Source organism: Ochotona princeps, chromosome 11 (genome assembly GCF_030435755.1).
Source record: "Ochotona princeps isolate mOchPri1 chromosome 11, mOchPri1.hap1, whole genome shotgun sequence".
Lineage (NCBI taxonomy): Eukaryota > Metazoa > Chordata > Mammalia > Lagomorpha > Ochotonidae > Ochotona > Ochotona princeps.
This window is the reverse complement of record NC_080842.1, coordinates 47623896-47644151: the sequence shown is the minus strand read 5'-3', so window position 1 is coordinate 47644151 and position 20256 is coordinate 47623896. Positions and strand designations below refer to the sequence as shown.

The 20256-nt window shown below is 40.1% G+C and overlaps 1 protein-coding gene across 2 annotated transcripts in view; it reads left to right on the top strand.

The window, feature by feature from the left end:
• Nucleotides 1-19918, top strand: part of SLC30A9 (solute carrier family 30 member 9) — a 56710-nt gene extending 36792 nt beyond the window's left edge. The window contains exons 11-18 of one of the 2 annotated variants that reach the window (XM_058670156.1): nucleotides 1344-1479; nucleotides 5793-5832; nucleotides 7722-7793; nucleotides 8721-8828; nucleotides 9915-10080; nucleotides 14064-14193; nucleotides 16083-16196; nucleotides 19578-19918. In XM_058670156.1, coding sequence (XP_058526139.1) covers nucleotides 1344-1479; nucleotides 5793-5832; nucleotides 7722-7793; nucleotides 8721-8828; nucleotides 9915-10080; nucleotides 14064-14193; nucleotides 16083-16196; nucleotides 19578-19622 — 811 coding nt within the window. In that variant the 3' untranslated portion in view covers nucleotides 19623-19918. The remainder of the gene's footprint in view (nucleotides 1-1343; nucleotides 1480-5792; nucleotides 5833-7721; nucleotides 7794-8720; nucleotides 8829-9914; nucleotides 10081-14063; nucleotides 14194-16082; nucleotides 16197-19577) is intronic. The other variant, XR_009246300.1, reaches the window with a different exon arrangement.
• Nucleotides 19919-20256: the final 338 nt, after the last annotated feature.

Genomic DNA, 20256 nt, shown 5'->3' with positions numbered 1-20256 from the left:
GGTTGCCAGGTGGGTGACAGGAACTCATGTACTAGAGCTATCACTGCTGCTTCCCAGTCGGCATTGGCAGACAGCTGCCATTAGGAGCTGGGAACTGAACCCCAACACTCTGACGTTTCCTATGAACATCTTAATCATTAAGCTCAATATCCGCTTCCTGAAGAAAGTTTTCTAACTAGACAGTGTGGTCGTCACTGGCTGTGTGATGTTACTGAGGGCTTGAAGTGTAGCCAGTGCTACAGATGGACTAAATTCTAAACCATACATGGTTTTAATTAATTTAAATTGCCACATGTGGCAACTGAATTGTGAATTGGAATGTAGATGTACATAATTTTAATTTTCCCAAGAGCCATCAGAGCCACTGAAAATACCTAAGATGAAAGTAATGCATTTAATTTCAAGTTTAACTTAAATTTGTATCCTATATTACTTTGGGAGGGTATTTCAGAGAAAAGTATTTTATTCCAAATCAAACTGGTTGAAATTGTTATATCTGTAAACTAAGAATTCCTTATGGAAAGATTATATCTATGTGAAAAATAATTTAAACAATAGCTCAACAGGCTAATACTCAGCCTGCAGCTTGGCTTTCCCATCTGGGCTGCTCCACTTCCCATCCAGCTCCCTGCTAATGTGATTGGGAAAGCAGCAGAGAATGCCTCAAGTCCCTGGGCCCCTGAACCCACATGGGAGCCCTAGAAGAGGCTCCTGGCTCCTGACTTCAGATTTGGTCAGTTCTGGACATTGCAGCCATTTGGGGAATGAACCAGTGGATGGAAGATCTCCGTCTCTCCTCCTCTCTGTATAACTCTCCTTTTTCAAGTAGAAATAAAATAAATATTAAAAAGAAAACTACCTGCTCTCCTAGTTATGCAATAAATTATTAATGCTAAACTATTCATATCCAGTATCAGATTATAGGGATATGAATTGTGGACTGACTGCACAAAGAGCTAAATATTCAATTAGAAGCTGCATTACAAGGCAATTTAAAGATTATTCCATTCATTAAACATCTGAATGCATTTAAAAGAGAGGTTAATTTTACTAGCATTTGTAGTACATAACAGTAAAGTAACTCTACTAAATCAAAATAAGTATAACAAAAGGGAATTAGACTAGAATTAAATAGTATTCACGTTATGTATTTTTGAAGATCTTATAAAATTTTCCTACTTTTACGTTGCTTTTTTGATTAGAATTTGGCAATTATATGTAACTTAAATATATAAAACTATAATATTTTCATAATCTTTAGAATTTTTTTTCATTGGCCTATTAGCTATGTATTTTGAAGGAAACCATTTTTATTTTTGCAAAATGTATTTTTTGTCTTTCAGGTATGGATTTTCAAATATGCGCTACATTTCTTCACTAATTAGTGGTGTTGGTATTTTCATGATGGGAGCAGGATTATCTTGGTACCATGGAGTCATGGGATTGCTTCATCCTCAGCCAATAGAATCTCTTCTATGGGTAATTTTTCTTTTCTATTTTGAAGTAACGTGACCTCGTGATTGAGTACAGCAGAGTCCCTTGTCATTTTATTGTTAAAGAACAAGAATAACATAGACCTTTTTGACTGCAACACAGGGTTGTTGCTCTGTAGTTGTGTTTGTTTAAAAACACACACACAACCTGCTTGGATATGACCTAAACCCACATGACCCATTGATGTTTAATAAGAGGATCTCTGTAATTATTAAGTCTCATCTCCTTTATTAACATTTTAGGCAGTTCTATTAATTTCTTCAGTTGTTTTTGAAGAACCTAAGAGGTGCCTTTGCTCATTTTACTTACAAGAATATTCTAGTACCTGTAATTAAAAAAACACCCAGCTGCATTTTTGGGGTATGATTTTTTTTTTTTATTGGAAATGTAGAATTACAGAGAGATTAGAAGAGACAGAGGGAGAGAGAGAGAGATTCCATCTGCTGGTTTACTCCCTAAATGGCTGCAAAGGCCAGGGCTAGGCCAGGCCAAAACCAGGAGCCCAGAGGTTTTTCTGGGTCTCCCACATGAATGCAGGGCCCCAAAGGCATGAGCCATGTGCTGCTGCTTTCCAAATCACATTAGCAGGGAGTTGGATTGGTAGTGGACACTGGGACTCAAATGGTGCTCATTTGGGATGCTGGCATCTCACGTGAAGGATTAGCTTGCTACACCACATTGCTGGGGGAAAAAAAAACCCATCTTGTATAGTAATAGTGAGAGAACCTTCCAGTAGGAATGGGAGGAGAGTTACCTCTGTATTCTCCCACCTAGGGCTTCTCCCCTTCTGCTTCCTTAGGCAGTGTCTGAGGTTGGAATAGAAATAAAAGGTACAACTTTTTGCTGGGATGATACCATTTTGTGTGATTACTCTGTCCTTTGTTTAAGGCTTGCATTTTCTTGTTAGAGGTTAACATGTGTGGTTGTTCTGATGCTGGCTCCTTGACAAGCACAGATTGATCACTGTCAGCCCTTTCAGCTCATGCTGTTATTGCAGATGCTGCTAACATTGCCCTATGTTTGGCAAGAATACCTTTTGTATAGTTGATCTGTTTGCAGAATATTCTGGATTTTGGGTCCATTACAGTAGCCTTTTGGCTAAAGTCCTTGCCTTGCACGTGCCGGGATTCCATATGGTTGCTGGTTCATGTCCCAGCAGCTCTGCTTCCCGTCCAGCTCCCTGCTTGTGGCCTGGGAAAGCAGTCGAGGACGGCCCAAAGCCTTGGGACCCTGCACCCGCGTGGGAGACTGAGAAGAGTCTCCTGACTTCGAATCAGCTCAGCTCCAGCCACTGTGGCCTCTTGGGAGTGAATCAACAGATGAAAGATCTTTCTTTCTGTCTCTCCTGCTCTCTGTATATCTGACTTTCCAATAGAAATAAATAAATCTTAAAAAGCAAAAAAAAAGATTTTGGACTTCATGTCAGGGCCAAAACAGACATCTCTAACTTTCTGGGGAAATGGAGGTTCTTCCCTAATAGTCATGTATTCTGCTGACGCGGCTAATAGCAGACTTGTCTGTAGAGTGATTGTTCAGGTGTGTCTCAGACACCATTTTCTGTGATTCTAGAATCTGGGGGACGCACATAAAACTTTCTGAGCAATCTCAACAACTCAATTGCGTACACCAGTGAAACCCTCACTGTTGACCTCCGCAGCTCAGCTTTTCCTGGGTGGTTCATTGGATGTGGAGTTAGGGTGTAGTCTAGTGGGTAGAGACCCCAGGCTGTGCTTACCTTCTGTGCAAGGATTAGTAATGACTTAACACCTTATGTTAGAATATGAGCGTACACAAAATTTATTTCGTTTTGGTTTGGGTTGAAGCTAGAACAAGACAGAATTGCTATCATTTTAACTATCCTGTTGATCATATAAATGTAAGTAAAGCAAAGCCATTCAGCTAACTCATTTACATTTGTTGTTGACTAGTTTCCTATGCTTTTTATTTACTAGTTTATTTTTCTTGCCATAATACATTTTATGTAATTAAAATGACCAAATGTACTCCCTTCCAAACAAGTTTGACCGCTTTACAGCTACTTCATTGTCCTAACATCCATCTATTTTTTTCTAAGGTTGATTAATTACTTGATTAATTTGAAAAACAAAGGGAGACACAGAGAAGAGGTTGGCTCCCCAGATGGCTACATCAGCTGGGATGGAGCCTGGCTGAAGGCAGGAGCCTACGCCTTTATATGGGCCTCTCGTGGGTGGCAGGAGCCCAAGTACTTGAACCATCATTTACTGCTTTCCTAGGCACAGTGAGTGGCAGGGAACAGAATCAGAAATGAGCAATCATTTCTTGAGCATGCGTTCTAATATGGGATGTTGGCATTACAGGCAGCAACTTAAACCACTGTGCCTAAACCAGTCTTTCATAGCATTATTTTATAGGGCAAAACAGTATTCAAAGTTAGAGAATTTTTAAACTGTGTGTAAGTTATAAAGCTTCTAGAAACTCATATATCTTAGTAGCTAAATGGGATTAAAAAAATATTTAATTATTTTTATTGGAAACACAGATTTCCAGAGAGAAGAGAGACAGAAGGATCTTTCAGCTGCTGTTTTATTTCTCAAATACAGTGGCCGGAGCTGAACCAATCTAAAGTCAGGAGCCAGGAACTTCTTCCATGTGTGCCATGTGGGTGCAGGGTCCCAAAGTTTTGGGGCATCATCCGCTGCCTTACCAGGCCACAAGCAGGGAGCTGGATGGAAAGTGGAGTGGCCAGGACACGAACCAGTGCCCATATGGTATGTTGGCGCTTGCAGGCAGAGGATCAGCCAAATGAGCCCTTACTAAAAGGGATTTTGTTAGACCATGATATTTTGCTAAATAAATAATAGATTCAGTGCACTATAAACCAGTTTATGTTTATTAGTTACTATTTTGGAATCCTTACTTGACTTGCTGTCTTTTTTCATGAGATGATAAACGTCTTGAATACTTTTGAGAGGACCCAGTACTGTAGCCTAGTGGCTAAAGTTCTCGCCTTGGATGTACTGGGAGCCCATATAGGTACTGGTTTGTATCCTGGCTGCTCTACTTCCCTTCCAGCTCCCTGCTTGTGGCCTGAGAAAGCAGTAGAGTACAGCCCAAAGCCATGGGACCCTGTACCTGTGTGGGGGACCCAGAAGAAACTCCTGGCTCCTGGCGGATTGTCTGAGCTCTGGCTGTTGCAGTCACTTGGGCAGTGAACCAGCGGATGGACGATCTTTCTGTCTCTCCTGTCAATCAGCCTTTCCAATAAAAATAAATTAATCTTTAAAAAATAAATCAACACTTTTGAGAGGGAGATGCAAGGATTGAAAAGTTGTTGGGATTTTTAGCTACTGTGTTAATTATGTTTCATATTGAGTGGAAAAAAACTTGGAAATGAACTAGAGAGCCTGCAGTGTAGTTCTTACTCTATTATTTCTGTGTTCTAAGGAAAAACAGGCTTGAAAGATACCAATTGCCTTTTCAGCATTGTGAGAGTATTGGACTTTGTCCTTCAGGAAAGTGTGGTGTAGCTAGTAAAGCTGCCACCTGTGATGCTGGCATCCCATAAACGTGCCAGTTCGTGTCCTACCTGCTCCACATGAAATGTTCTTTGCCATGGCCTGGGGTGAGCAAAAATGGAAGATGACCCAAGAACTTGGGCCCCTGCACACTTGTGGGAGATCCAGAGCAAGCTCCTGGCTCCTGGTTTGGGTTTAGCCCAGACCTGGAATTGCAGCCATTGGGGAAATGAACCCATGAGTAGAAAATCTTTCTCTGTTTCTCCCTAACTCTTGCTTTCAGATAAATCAATCAATCAATCAATCAATCTTGTTTTTTGAAAGAAAGGTCAGGGGGTTCTAAAAGGGCACACTGAAAATTCAATAGATGCTTGGCTTCATTTTCACTATAAGTTTTGAAAAATTTGGGCTTTTTAAGCCCTGGACTAAAGATTCTGTTGCCATCTATTTAATTGACAGATCTTGAGATGACAAGGAAAGTAGTGTTACCAAAAAGAAAATAATGGATTACTGTTTATAACTGTTTTTCTCCTTCAAATCAAGATTCCTTTTGCACTGGGCATCCAGACAACAATCCACAACTTTATTGAGTATCATTGTGGATCTTACGGCATCTGATGTGCACACTCCAGCTTTGAAATTTTTGTGTTCATATCTTACTGTGCTTTTAAGAATTGTTTCTCATCAAGAGCCTAATCATCTAGCTTGGATTGGAATTTATGTTTGGGTTTTGGATATTACAAACCATGCATGAGCAGTTCTGTAGTAAAGTACTCATTTTGTGCTATATTTATTTTCTAGGCATATTGTATTTTAGCAGGATCATTGGTATCTGAAGGAGGTAAATATTGTCCAAGTTTATCTTTATTGTGTAATAATATTTATTCAGTGGTCCATTATTGCAGTTTGCTAAAATCTGTTGATTAAAGAAAATTGTGAGACTAGAACTATAAGCATTGTCTGCTATAAGGGAATAAAATCTGTATCATGATTTGTGACTGTTCTTGTAGTGGATGGAGGCAAAGGAGAATGTGTTTTGGTTCTTGGGTATCATATCATCTCAGAACATTTGAAATAGAATATACAAATGTAACTGTATTGAGCTTTCTAAAGTCAGGTTTTAGTAGTGTCACCCAGAAGACAACTGTGTCTGTAATGTGAATAGCTCATTTCTGAAATATACAATTGTAGTAATAGGAAGCTATTTCAGAAGTCCATGGAGAGAGAAGCAAGCATTGGCCAATTGGTTAGGAGACTAGTTGGGATGCCTACATTGCACATTGGAGTGCTGGGATTGGAAACCTGAGTGTGACTGCAGCTGGCTGCTCATGCAGACCCCGGGAGGCAGTAGTGATGACGGTTCAAGTAATCAAGTTCCTGCCACCTGCACAAGAGACCCAAATCATGGCTCTTAGCCTCAACCAGGAACCATTGGGTGCGTTTGGAGAGTGAACCCGTGAATGGGTGTGTGTGCACACACTCTTTTACTCTCATTCTTTCTCTCTCTAATAAACAAAAACATAAATAAAATAACTGTTTAAAGTGGGTGTTTGGTACAGTTGTTAAGATGATGCTTATGATGCTAACATCTCACATTGGAGTGCCTGGATCTGAGTTTTGACTCTTGCTGTCCATTCCAGTTTCTTGCTAATGTCCACCCTGGATGCAGCAGGTGATGGCTCAAGTGTTTGGGTTTTTGTCACCCCAAGGGTGACCCAGCTGAAGTGCTGGCTCCTGACTGTGGCCTGGCTCAGTCCTGCTTATTGCAAGCATTTAGAGTGAACCATCAGATGGGAAATTTCTGTCTCTTTCTCCTTCAAATTAAATAATAAATAATAAGAATTAAAGTTAGAAAATGTTTAAAGGTTGGGAAAATAGAATTTAAGTATATGTTTATTTGGTACAAAAAATTTTTAAATCCACATGTATGAAGGGTCTTCCAAAAGCTGAGAAATGTGTGTTATGAAAAAACTATGCATACATTTAAAAAAATTTTTTTGCACCAAGTTAAACTTATCTTTTATTGAAGATTTTTGTTTTAATATTTATTTTATTTGACTTGAAAATCAGGATTACTGAGAGAGAGAGAGAGAGAGAGAGAGAGAGAGAGAGAGAGAGAGAGAGAGAGGGAGGGAGCGCGCTCGCGCTGGATTGGAAATGGAGGAGCCAGGCAGCACAGTGGCATATGGGATCTCTGAACTGCAGGGAGCAGCTTGACCTGTGTCAATGCTAGTGAACTTCTGTGAATTCCATTCTCCCATGTATGTTTTGAAGTGCCCTCGTATTCCCAGAGAGAATAACAAGTGTTGACATGGAACTGCCTGGTTTATTGTTGAATGCATAAACACATTGCCATTTTCCATGCACATTGTTTCCCTCATTTGGTTTTTTAAAAAAGTATTTTCATTGTCAGATCATAATTGTAAATGTTTATTGGGCCCTTTATCTTTGGTAATGTATCATCTAATAATAACACCTGCCTTGGAATTTTGAGAGGATCAGAAAATGTTTGTCCTGGAGTGGTACCTGACAGTTGAGGCTGTTGCCAGAGAAATTATGTTTATTATGGGATTCGTATTATGATGGTGATTTAGTTAATAGAGCACTTTCCCTTATTTTTAACCCTGGCAATAAAGCGTTGTGCTATTTATTTATTTATCTTTTGAATCGCCATCTTTAAAATGAAGGCATGAAATTTCTTCCTTGTTGATATGAATGCTTTTCTTTCAGCTACACTTCTTGTTGCTGTAAATGAACTTCGTAGGAGTGCTCGGGCCAAAGGAATGTCATTTTACAAGTATGGTATGTGTATTAGAAACTAGATATTTATTTTAATTCTTTTATTTGCTTAAAATTACTTAATACTCTTGCTTTGTTCCTAATAGATATTGTGGATCTGTCTCTTCCTTATGTGGCTCTCATGTACACTGGGTCTGTTATAAACAGAAATGTGGGAGTGGGTGTTGAGTTTAGTGGTTAAGACACAGATTAAGACACACTCTTCTTGATAGCTGGCAGCTTCCTGCTAACGCAGATCCTAAGCAGCTGTCTTGACTCAGGTAATTGTGTTTCTGATATCCACGTGGGAGGCTTAGATTGAACTCCTGGCTTTTGGCCATTGTGGGAGTTTAGAGAGTAACCCGTGGCTGGGGACTCTCTTTTGTGTTTTTCTCTAGTATTCAGACAAATAAGTAATAATATTTTAAAAATAGGGGTGGGTTTTTGATGTAACAGTGATACTCTACCTAGGATGCCTACATTCCAGGGGCAGTAGCTGCGTTACATCCTGCCTTCAGGTGGAGTTTCAGTAGTTGGATCCTTCTCGCTCATGAGGGAGATGGGGTACTGAGTTCCTTGTTCCTAGCTGGCGCAAGTTGTGGGTATTTCAGGAGCAGTGAATAAGTGAATAGGAGTTCTCTTTCAAATAAAAAAAAATTAAAAAGAGAACTGTAGTACAATTTGAACACAAATACTTTAAATTCTAACCAAATGAACTATTATATTCCAAAAATGTTAGTACAACTTGGGAAAGTAATTGGCTTTATATATTATATGTTATTGCTACATAAGCCAAGAAATTATATTTAACAGAATTTTAAAAACCATGATGCCTTCATGCAGTTTCTAATGTTAATTTATATAGTTTGATTTTAAGTAGATAAAATGTTACCTGATAGCATCCAGTGTTAAGATTTCAGAAATTTTCTTGTTCCTCTCTTAATGATGAAGTGATGGGAAGTCGTGATCCTAGCACGAATGTCATCCTGTTGGAGGACACTGCTGCAGTGCTGGGTGTGATGATAGCAGCCACTTGCATGGGTCTTACGTCTGTAACAGGTAAATATGTCTAAACTGCTAAGGATTTGTTTGTAAAACCTGATTATTTGATTTTGTACTCTAATTATAAACCTTCTAGTCAATTGTGCTTTGCAAGTGGGTCATTTTTCTTAGTATAGATAGCGAGTTTACTTTTTAGTGTTATGTCTTGACTAAATGTTAGTAAAACTAGTGTATACATTTGGATTTTTGATGAAATCAATGGTTATTTTGTCAGTTATTAAGAGAGCTAAGCAAAATCCTGACATTTCACTCTTAGGATAAAAGGGCATACCTATAAAATTTACTATTAATGCTTATTAGCATTTGTTATATAAATATTACATATGTGTTCATAGTAAATTAGCATTGTTTGTTGGTTCTGGGAGAGAATTAAGCCCTAACAACCTAAGGCAGATGTGAGAGTCATAATCACTTCCAGGGCCAAGGGCAACACAGCCAGCTAAGCCCCATCTCCAGAACTCTGAAGGTCCAGGGTTTCTTGACTGAGTTGATTTCGCTACATTCTCAAGTGATGCTGTTGCTGGTCAAGGAATCACTTTTGAGAGCCGCCACCTTAAGGCACCCATGGCATGGGATGAACTAGCTTGTTTTTTGCCTTTTAGAGGAATACTAGCTACATATCATCCTTGGTTTAATGAGGAAAAATCATTCATCATTTTCTGTAGACCTCAATTCTTCTTCAGAACTATAATAGGAAGAAGACCAAAAAAAAAAGTCTTTACTTTTTTTAAGCATTTGTTTTCACAATTATTTTGTCAGTCTGGGGTAAGAAAAATACTACTAATATATCCAAAAAATATACATATCATGTTTCTTATTTTAAAAAACTCTGAATTATGTGGGAAATGGGTCTTAAGTAACTAGGTCATATGGTACTCTTCATGTAATACTCTTGGATTACATAGCAAGTGATAGTAACACCTCCCTTTGTAGCAGGGTAACGCTAACGGAAGTAGCTAAAGGAATTAGATGTGGATTTTATCTACTACTACTTTATCTACTAGTTTTGATATATGTAACATCATATTGGATAAATATGAAAGCTAATTTATTTTATAATTTTTTAAAATGTGCTTTATCTAGGCAATCCACTGTATGACAGCCTGGGTTCTTTGGGAGTGGGCACCTTGTTAGGTGTGGTCTCAGCTTTTCTCATCTACACTAACACAGAGGCCCTCTTGGGGCGATCCATCCAGCCAGAACAAGTGCAACGGCTTACTGAGCTATTGGAGAACGACCCTTCAGTAAGGTCAGCCTTACTTCACTGATGCTTTTATGGCTTACAAAATGTATTAGAAAACAGAAGTGCTTGATTTGTAAACACTTTCAGAGGATGATTTGTATTCCTAGCCTTTTGAAGTTTGCAAAGTGGTTAACTCCATGTGGAATCCCTACATTTATACTTGCTACTATTTATATTGCAATTGCAAGAATAATTTTGCAAAATTTTTATTCACGATGAACTGATTACCAAGCTAAAGATGTATTATATTTCTTTTGAAAATTGACTGCTTCTGGGCCTGGCAGCATGGCCTAGTGGCTAGGGTCCTCGCCTTGAATGCACCGGGATCCCATGTGGTCGCTGGTTCTAATCCTGGCAGCTCCGCTTCCTCTCTATCTCTCCTCCTCTCTGTATGTCTGACTTTGTAATAAAAATAAAATAAATCTTTAAAAAAAAAAAAAAGAAAATTGACTGCTTCAGCCTATTCAACAATTATTTTCCTTGTAACTATATTTTAACATTGTGAAAGATGAACAAACTAAAGTCTTAGGAGAAACAGAGAACTGTGGTTCTGATAGAAATTTCCAGCAAAATCCAGCAGCTGTGTGGTTTCGTGATGGCTTGGAAGAACAAACCTTAAAACTCCTCATTTTCTGTTAGTGTTTCTTCATATGTGTTTTTCAAACTTCAGCAAGATTTTTTAAGAAGATTTATTTTTATTGAAAGTCAGATATACAGAGAGAAGGAGAGACAGAGACAAACATCTTCCATCCACTGGTTCACTCCCCAAGTGGTCACAATGGCCAGAGCTGAGCCAATCCAAAGCCGGGAGCCAGGAGCCTCTTTCAGCTCCCACGTGGCCATCCTCAACTACTTTCCCAGGCCATAGACAGGGAGCTAGAAGGGAAGTGGAGCAGCCAGGTTTCAAACCGGTGCCCATATGGGATCCCAATGCATGCAAGGCAAGGACTTTAGTCACTAGGTTACCGCACAGGGTCCAGCAGTGCTTCAGTTTGTCTCTTGCTGTTATACCAGAATACCCAAGCCTGAAGACTGTATAAAGAAAAGGTGTTTGTTTAGCTCATATCTCTAGAGCTAGAGAAGATCTAGACCTGCAGGCTGCATCTCACATGGGCCTCCTGCTGCTCAGTGCATTGCAGAAAACAGAAGAGCAAACATTTGGAAGAGGCAAAAGATGAGAAATAACTTGCCTCGTCACAGCCCACTCTGTGATCACTAATTAAGTCTCAGCAGAGAACTCATTCTGCAAGATGCCTTTCCAGTTAAAACAAGTAAATTTTTGTAGTTTAGGATTTTAAATTTCCTGTTTATTTTCTGATCCTATTGGTTTATCTATTACTCAAAGTTGGTTACTCATGTCTTCAGCTAACTTTTGTTGAATTGTCTGGTTTTCCTTTCATTTCTATCAGTTTTTCCTCTTTTTTTTTCCTTTTTTCTTAATGTGTTTTGGTTGGTTGTATGGTACGTGTATGTTTATAGTTTTACATATAATTAAAATCTGAACACTATAATCTCAGAGATTGTGACAAATTCGAAATTTTCTGCAAAGTAAGGATCTTTGTATTAAATTTTTGGAAAAACTAAATGATAGCAACCCAGAAAATTCATACAGCTTTTAAAGTGTCACATTAGCTAACTATTCATATTTGACAAAACAGCCCCAAGTGTTGGGGTTGAAATAATCTGACAGCTTCTGTGAGGCAGGAATCCATACATGGCTTATGTGTCCTCTGGCTTTTTGTGTTTTTTTATTTGTTTGTTTGCTTGTTTTTAATTTTAAAAGGGAGAAAGAACTCCATCCTGTGGTTCACTCCTCAGATGTGTATACCAGCCAGGTGTGGACCAGGCTGAAGCCAGGAACCGAGACCTCCATCCTGACCTCCACATAGACCCAAGTTCTTGGATCATCTTCCATTACAGTTGTTGGCAGGACTTAGTTTCTTGCCACCTGTATCTCTCCAACATGGCAGGCTTTCTTTTTTTAAAGATTTATTTTATAAGTTTATTTGAAAGACAGAGTTACAGAGAGGAGAGACAGAAAGAAAAATCTTCCATCTGCTGGTTCACTCCCCAGGTGGTTGCAGTGTCCAGAGCTGAGGCCATCTGACCCAGGAGCTTCTTCCTGATCTCCCCTGTGGGTGCAGAGTCCTAAGACCTTGGGCCATGCTCTGCTGCTTTCCCAGGCCACAAGCAGGGAGCTGGCTGAGAAGTGGAACAGCTGGGACACAATCCAGCACTCATAGGGGATTCCAGTGCCACAGCAGAGGCTTAGCCTACTATACCACAGTATCAGGCCCCATTGAAAGCTTTATCAAAGCACTCAAACTAATATAGCAAAAGGAATTGAGTGTGAACAAGACTGAAATCACAGGCCCAGCACTGTGGCCTAGCAGCTAAAGTCTTCACCTTGCACGTGCTAGGGTCCATTTTGGGCACCAGTTCGTGTCCCGGTGGCCACAGTTCCCTTCCAGGTCCCTGCTTGTGGCCTGGGAAAGCAGTCAAGGATGGCCCAAAACCTTGGGACCCTGCACCCGTGTGAGACCTGGAAGAAGCTCCTGGCTCCTGGCTTTGGATTGGCTCAGCTCGGGCCATTGTGGCCACTTGGGGAGTGAGTCAACGGATGAAAGATCTTCCTCTCTGTCTCCCCTCCACTTCATAAATCTGATCTGTCTTTTCAATAAAGGTGAATCTTTTTAAAAACTAGAGATCGTTTATTTGGGTAAAGGATTTGGGACTTAGCTGACTGAGATATTAGGGCTGAATGCATTAAGGATTCTTGAAGTTTCACACTTTCCCCCTGTGGATCTCTGTTGTCTTTGGGTTTCAGAATGCTTTCTTATTTCTTTTATATCCTATAATGACAAGGTGATGTAATCACCATTGAAAGGGGAGGACTTTTCAGCAGCTTTCTGGGTAAGATTGAGGTTGGGGACTAAAGCAGACAGGAAAAGCATCTATGTTCTTCTTGGGAGGAAAAGCATAATAAAGGCCACCTGCTTTCTGGGGACTGGCTAGCTTGCCTCGGGCCAGTGATTGGAGTCCCTGTGGACCGTTTGGAATCTAAAGAGGTCAGCCTGTCGAATCTGTGAATGCTGTTCCCTAAATGGCTTTTTTTTTTTTTAAAGATTTATTTATTTTTATTGGAAAGGCAGATATACAGAGAGGAGGAGAGACAAAGACCTTCCATCCGATGGTTCACTCCCCAAGCGAGCGCAATGGCTGGAGCTGAACCAATCCGAAGCCAGGAGTCTCTTCTGGGTCTCCCATGCGTTTGCAGGGTCTCTAGGCTTTGGGCCGTCCTCGACTGCTTTCCCAGGCCACAGGCAGGGAGCTGGATGGGAAGTGGGGCTGCTGGGATAGAAACTGGCACCCATATGGGATCCCAGTGCACTCAAGGCGAGGACTTTAACTGCTACGCTATCGTGCTGGGCCCTAAATGGCTGTTTTTTAGATGATACTGGATTAGGCCCTTTAAGGTGGAACCTTTCTGTTTGTGTTAGTGCATCATTCCTAACATAGTAGCACCCCTGAGGTAGTTTTTGCTACTGCATCCTAACAGGACACCTCACAGAGCTGTATGAATACTTTTAAAGAAGCTAGTGAATATAAAGCAGCTCACATATTTTAAAGTTCTGTTACCAATAAAACAAATTTGTAATGTTTAGGAAACTACTAAGTAGATATAGGGAAAACTATGAGCTAACATGATAACATTTTAGGAAACCAGTTTAGAGGTAATGATTTTTTAAAATGTACAAGTGTATAACTCACATACAAATGACCACAAAGCATATTTATCAGGGTTTGCACCTTTGTGTACCATCAGGTTAAGAAATACTAGATATATCATGAACCGTGAGAAACGGTTGGTGAGCCTGTGGAACTGTCACGCTTCATCTTCATCACCAGCAGGAAGAGGCGACTTGGTCTAGACTGTGTGCCGTCAGCGTGTGTCTACATGAACTTGTGTGCATTGTTTTTGATTGCAGGGCAATTCATGATGTTAAAGCCACCGATCTGGGATTAGGTAAAGTCAGATTTAAGGCAGAAGTAGATTTTGATGGACGAGTTGTTACAAGATCCTATTTGGAAAAACAAGACTTCGACCAAATGCTGCAAGTGAGTTTATATATTTATCATTTTCTTCTATGGCCAAAGATTAGAAAATGACTCTTTGGGTAATAAACTTTATATCTTATTGGTCTTAACGTAGCTTCAACTGTCCATTTTGTAGGTTCCAAAATTTGAGAGAGTGGGTTGAGGGGACAGCAGAAAGGCAAAATTATTATTGAATTGTTAACACTTATTATGTGCCAGGCATTTTATCTGTTTCATCTGATTTTTTGTTAATTCCCCCGTAAAGTAAAGAAATAACATTTTCATTTTAATATGTAGGCAAAAATGTGACATAGGGAAGCTAGGTAACCTGTCTGAAGTTGCAGAGCCCTGTGTATGGAATCGGGATCTGTACTTTTTCATGAAGAATTAATGGGACTGCCCTCCTTCCACATTTTCACTTTATAAGTTTATATCTCTTCACTGTCAACTGTGGTCTGAAAATACTAAATGGAAAATGAATGCATCTTCCTGTAGTGCTTGAAGCTTTTTACCCTAATTATGTCAAGATTGTCAAATAAGTAAATGAATAAATAAATAAATAAAAGAAAACGAATGAAAGAAATAGTTTGGGGGCCCGATGTTATGGCCTAGTGGCCAAATCCTCACCTTGCATGCACCAGGATACCATATGGGTACCGGTGGCCTAGGAAGTCATAGAGGATGGCCCAAAGCCTTGCGATCCTGCACCTGTGTCGAGACCTGGAGGATGCTCCTGGCTCTGCCTTCGGATCAGCCCGGCTCCAGCCATTGTTGGTCACTTAGAGAGTGAACCAGTGGACGGAAGATCTTTCTCTTTCTCTCTATCTCCTTTCTGTATATCTGCCTTTGCATTAAAACTAAGTAAGTCCTTTTTTTTTTTTTAAGTTTTAAGTTGCTGTTCTGAGCAGAGTGGTAAACTCTTATGCCATTGACATGACATGGATCATTGTTGCATGTATTTCAGAAGTAAACCAGTGGTTGCAAGGTTCCTTCTGTCTCGCTGTTCCTCCCTCCCTGTTATTCTATCTCCCCCTCTTTCTTTCTCTCTTTCCTTTGCCTTTCAAATAAATAAATAAAAAGGAAATGTATACAGTACAATACCGTCTACACCAATTTTCAAATAAATCAGTACACTTGAACTGAATAAATATTTCAAAAAATTGGTACATGGCCCAGCACGGTAGCCTAGTTGCTAAATCCTCACCTTGTATGCACCAGGATCCCATACGGGCGTCAGTTCATATCCTGGTTGCTCCACTTCCCATCCAGCTCCCTGCTTGTGGCCTGGGAAAGCAGTCGAGGACGGCCCAAAGCCTTGGGACCCTGCACCCGCGTGGGAGACCTGGAAGAAGCTCCGGAATCCTGTTTTTGGATTGGCTCAGCCCGGGCCATTGAGGCCACTTGGGGAGTGAATCAACAGACGGAAGATCTTCCTCTCTGTATATCTGACTTTGCAATAACAATAAATAAATCTTAAAAACAAAAGTTAGTGTAGATACAGTTAGTACTGTATACATTCCTTTTTAAAAAGATTTATTTAATTGTTTGAAAGGCAAAGTGATAGAAAAGAGAGTACAGACATCTATTTTTCTAGTTTATCCCAGCTGCTCTGCTTTTAGTCTGGCTTCCTGCCAATGAACTTGGTATTTGGCTGCTGCCTAGGTGAGAGACCAGGGTAGAGTTCTGGTTTCTGGCTTTAACCTCACCCATCCCTGACTGTTGTGGCCATTTGTGCAATCAACCAGCAGATGGAAGATTCCTCTCCCCCTGTCTGTCCCTCTCTCTCTGTTACTTTGCTCTTCAGATAAATTAAATATACAAATACAATAATAAATCTTTACAAAGATAACTTTAAAATATGTTTTCTGTGGGAAAAAATAATTTGTTTTCTTCTTTTCTTTTCTAAATAGGAAATTCAAGAAGTAAAAACTCCAGAAGAACTAGAGACATTTATGCTTAAGCATGGAGAAAATATTATTGATACCTTAGGAGCTGAAGTTGATAGACTTGAGAAGGAACTAAAAGTAAGATGTGTTCATAGAAGAAACGTTAATAATAGTGGCAGCCATGTTTTTTTTGTTTTTTTTTGTTTTTTAAAGATTTATTTTATTTTCATTACAAAGTCAGATATACAGAGAGGAGGAGAGATTTAGAGAGTTAGTGGAGCTGCCGGGATTAGAATTGGCAACCATATGGGATCCCAGCGCATTCAAGGTGAGGACCTTAGCCACTAGGCCATGCCACTGGGCCCGGCAGCCATGTTTTGAGTACTTGGTATCAGCCACTGTTCTGAGTGTGTGGTATGCATACTGTCCCCTCAGGAATTCCATGGAAGGCCAGGAAAATAATTGGGTTGGAGAAATTGGATGACAGGGATTGTGATTTGATCCACTGTTCAATGCTTGACTGCTCTGTACGGTCTTGTTTAATTTCTAAAATAGTCAAAATCTCTGATAGAATTTCAGTTACAACACATGGGAAGTTCTAGAGCAGCCACAGAGTTCTTTATACTAAATTTTCAGATGAACTTTTTGCAGGTTATAAATTTGTCAGAAGGCATAAGAAAAATGGTTATATTTTGGTAATCAGGATTTTATTTAACATTTTTTTCTATTTAATTGAGATTATTGAAACCTGTTGGTTATGCTACTTAAATATTGCCTGATCAAATTGTTCTTAAAAATGTCTCAATATCCTTTAACTGTCGTTTATTAACAGAGTTTGTTTCCTTTACATACAAACTTGAAAATGATCTTTAACGTGTAATTTGTTAAGGGAGCTTTTCTTCAGTTGGTGTGGACATTAATTTTGTTTAAAATTGAAATGAGAAACAAAATGGAAGTTAAGTATTTCTGTGCTTTACGATTTTTTTTATGAGTTTTATCTGACAAAATTGTAGATGAGCATTTCTTAGATAGTTTGGTCTGGTTATTCTTTTCATTCTTAATCTTTTCCATTTTTTTTTTTTTAAGATTTTTTTTCTAATTGGAAAGAGCCACAGAGAGACATGGAGAGAAAGATCTTTCTCTGCCAGTTCAGAGAGATATACAGAGAAATCCGTCCACCCGTTCACCTCCTAGATGATCACAGTGGCCACAGTGGGGTCAGCCTGCAGCCAGGAGCTTCCTCCAGGTCTCCCCTGTGGGTGCAGGAAGACCTGGGCACCCCAGGGAGTCGGATCAGTAGTGGAGCAATCGGGACAGGGAGCAGTACTAATAGCCAGAGATTCTATTACTTCTCCATGACTGACTTGATGAGTGAATGACTTTTCATCCCCACCCTCTCCAGAGACAGAGCAAGACCCCACCACAGATCCCACTGTTAGACTAGTGGCCAGTGCACTAAGAGACATAGCCCCGCGGAAGCCCATTCTAGAAGTCACATCACAGTAACAGAGGACAAAGGCCAGACCTCCATCTGGGTCAGTTAATCCTCTACTGACGACTATTGTCTTAAAAATCTTTAGTCTAGAGCCTGGTACGGTAGCCTAGCAGCTCAAGTCATTGCCTTGCACGTGCTTGTATCCCACATGGGCACTGGTTCTAATCCCAGTGGCTCCACTTCCCATCCAGCTCCCTGCTTGTGGCCTGGGAAAGCAGTTGAGGATGACCCAAAACCTTGGGACCCTGCACAAATGTGGGAGACCTGCAAGAGGCTCCTGGCTTCAGATTGGTTCAGCTCCAGCCATTGCACTCACTTGGGGAGTGAATCATTGGATGGAAGATCTTTCTCTCTATCTCTCCTCCTCTCTGTATAACCGAATTTCCAATAAAAAATAAAATCCATAGTCTGTCTTTAAATTCTGTTTTGACTGTTTTTACCCAGACATGATTCTATGACATCGTGAACTGATATTTTGGAAAGCATTGGTTCACTGACTTCCGTAGATCTTTCAAATGATATTCTTGTAAATTCAAACAAACAAAAGTGTCTTGGGTGACGTCATTCTTCAGTATGATATGGAAGTGCTTTATACGTAACTTCCCATTTTGTCCTGCATCTTACAAGTGTATCCGAGTTGAGGATTAATCAAATTGATACATTTCATTAGTTCAAAAGACAGATGTTTTAAAGTAAAACTAGTTTTATTTATTTACTCTAACTGTTGAGTGTGTGGCAGTAAAGGAACCAGTAGCAACTGGTGCAGTTTGGTTCTCTTTGCCTTGACCTCTACAAAGGTGCCCATAGTTTTATTCTCCATTGCTTTTGTGTCCTTTGAAAAAATGCCAGCGGAGCAGAAAGTTAACATATTAGAATTGTTTTGGAAGTGTTTTTGACCTGCAAGTCCTCCAGAAAAGCTCTTAGACCTCAGCAGACACGCTGGTAGGTATGCAGTAGGAGCTTGCAGTTACTTCTGTACAGGACAACCTGAGAAAGTGTAAACCTTGATCTGTTTGTTTTTACTTCCTTGGCAAGGGAAATAATGAACTCAATCTTTTATTCATTATACTTTAGTAGAAACAGCAAATCGGGAGCTAGATGTGAAACAGGTTGGTCATTCTAAACCATACACTTTCCCAGGCACATCGGCAGGATGTGGAGCAGCCAGGTCTCAAACCCACACCTATGTGGTACGCCAGCACTGCAGGCAGTGGCTTAACCCATCACACCCACATTTTATAGGCATAGACTTTGTTCTTTCATACATTCTTTTCTGTCCTTCATCCTCATATTGTATTTTTACAATTTCTCTCAAATTGCATTGCGTGCTCTTTCTTTGTGTACTAAATAATAGCAAAATCTTTATCTTCCCCCTAATATAATAATTGCACTGCTTAATTATCTGTAGATCCTCACTAGATATAGTAAGGTCATTGAAGGCAAATAAGGCTTGTTTTCATTTCCTAACTCACAACAGGTATATATGATAGATCATTTATTATTATTTTTTTAAATTTTATTTATTTTACTTGATGATCAGCTATGGAGGGGGTGGGGTAGAGACAGAGAGATCTTTTATCTGTTGGTTCACTTCCAAAATGGTTGCAGTGACCAGAGCGAGAAGCCGGTAGCCCGGAGCTTCTGCTGGGTCTCTCACGTGGGTGCCGGCACCCAAGGCCCCTTCCACTGCTTTCCCATGCCCATAGCAGGGAATTAGATCAGAATGGGAGCAGCTGGGCCTTGACCCAACACCCATATGGGATGCTGGCACCGCAAAGGGAGTAATTTGCTACATCACCACACTGGCCCACATTTTTGCTTTTGAGTTGCAGTGTGTACCCTAAATCCCTAATGCGTCTTTGTATTAATGAACATATGCGCTTCTTGCACGGAGAGTTCTCTTCCCTATCAAGCTATAGTAAATTAATTTGACCAGATAACTTCAGTGGCTCTTAGGATCCAAAGGCATAAAAAGAAACAGCAGGTTTTGATTCCTACTAATACAGTGGTGATTTTCTTTCCAGAAACGAAATCCTGAAGTTCGGCATGTAGATTTGGAGATACTGTAAGCATCACCTTGGGAGCACGCTTTTCCAACCACTGGACGTGGCCTGTTTTCTCCTTGTCCATGCTGACCACAGCGCCATCCAGTGGCCATCGCGCCTGAGAGGAAGGAAGCGCTGTGCTAGAACAGCAATGGAACAGGCCACAGACAGAACTAGAGCTGCCTTACTTGTGGATGACACATCACAAGTCAGATCACTCTGCAGCTGGCGAACGCGCTGCTACTTCAGTTGTTGATAATTTCTCATTCTAGCCTGCCAGTGTGTATTGTACCTTGCAATCATGTTTCCTTGCTTCCCATTGGTAAAAGATAATTGGCATCCCTAGGATCGTGACTTTCCGTTGAGTTTCACTCCGTCAAAATCTGCCAACCTGGAATTTGCTGGCTATATCTTGGTATGTGTTCTTGAACAGTCACTCTGTTTCGGACTAGGTCTTTCCTCAGGAGGTGTGTCAGTTACTTCCCCTGGGACTCCAACCCGAGGACTGAGCAGCACTCTTCCCATCTTGTCCAGTGTTCATTCCAGAAATGATTTAGTTACTGAGCTGAATGAAGATATTTGATTACACTCTTTTAGGTCATAGTTGTAAAGTTTCTTGTTTCTCTTTTGCTTTTTTTTCTGATTCAGTTTACTTTTC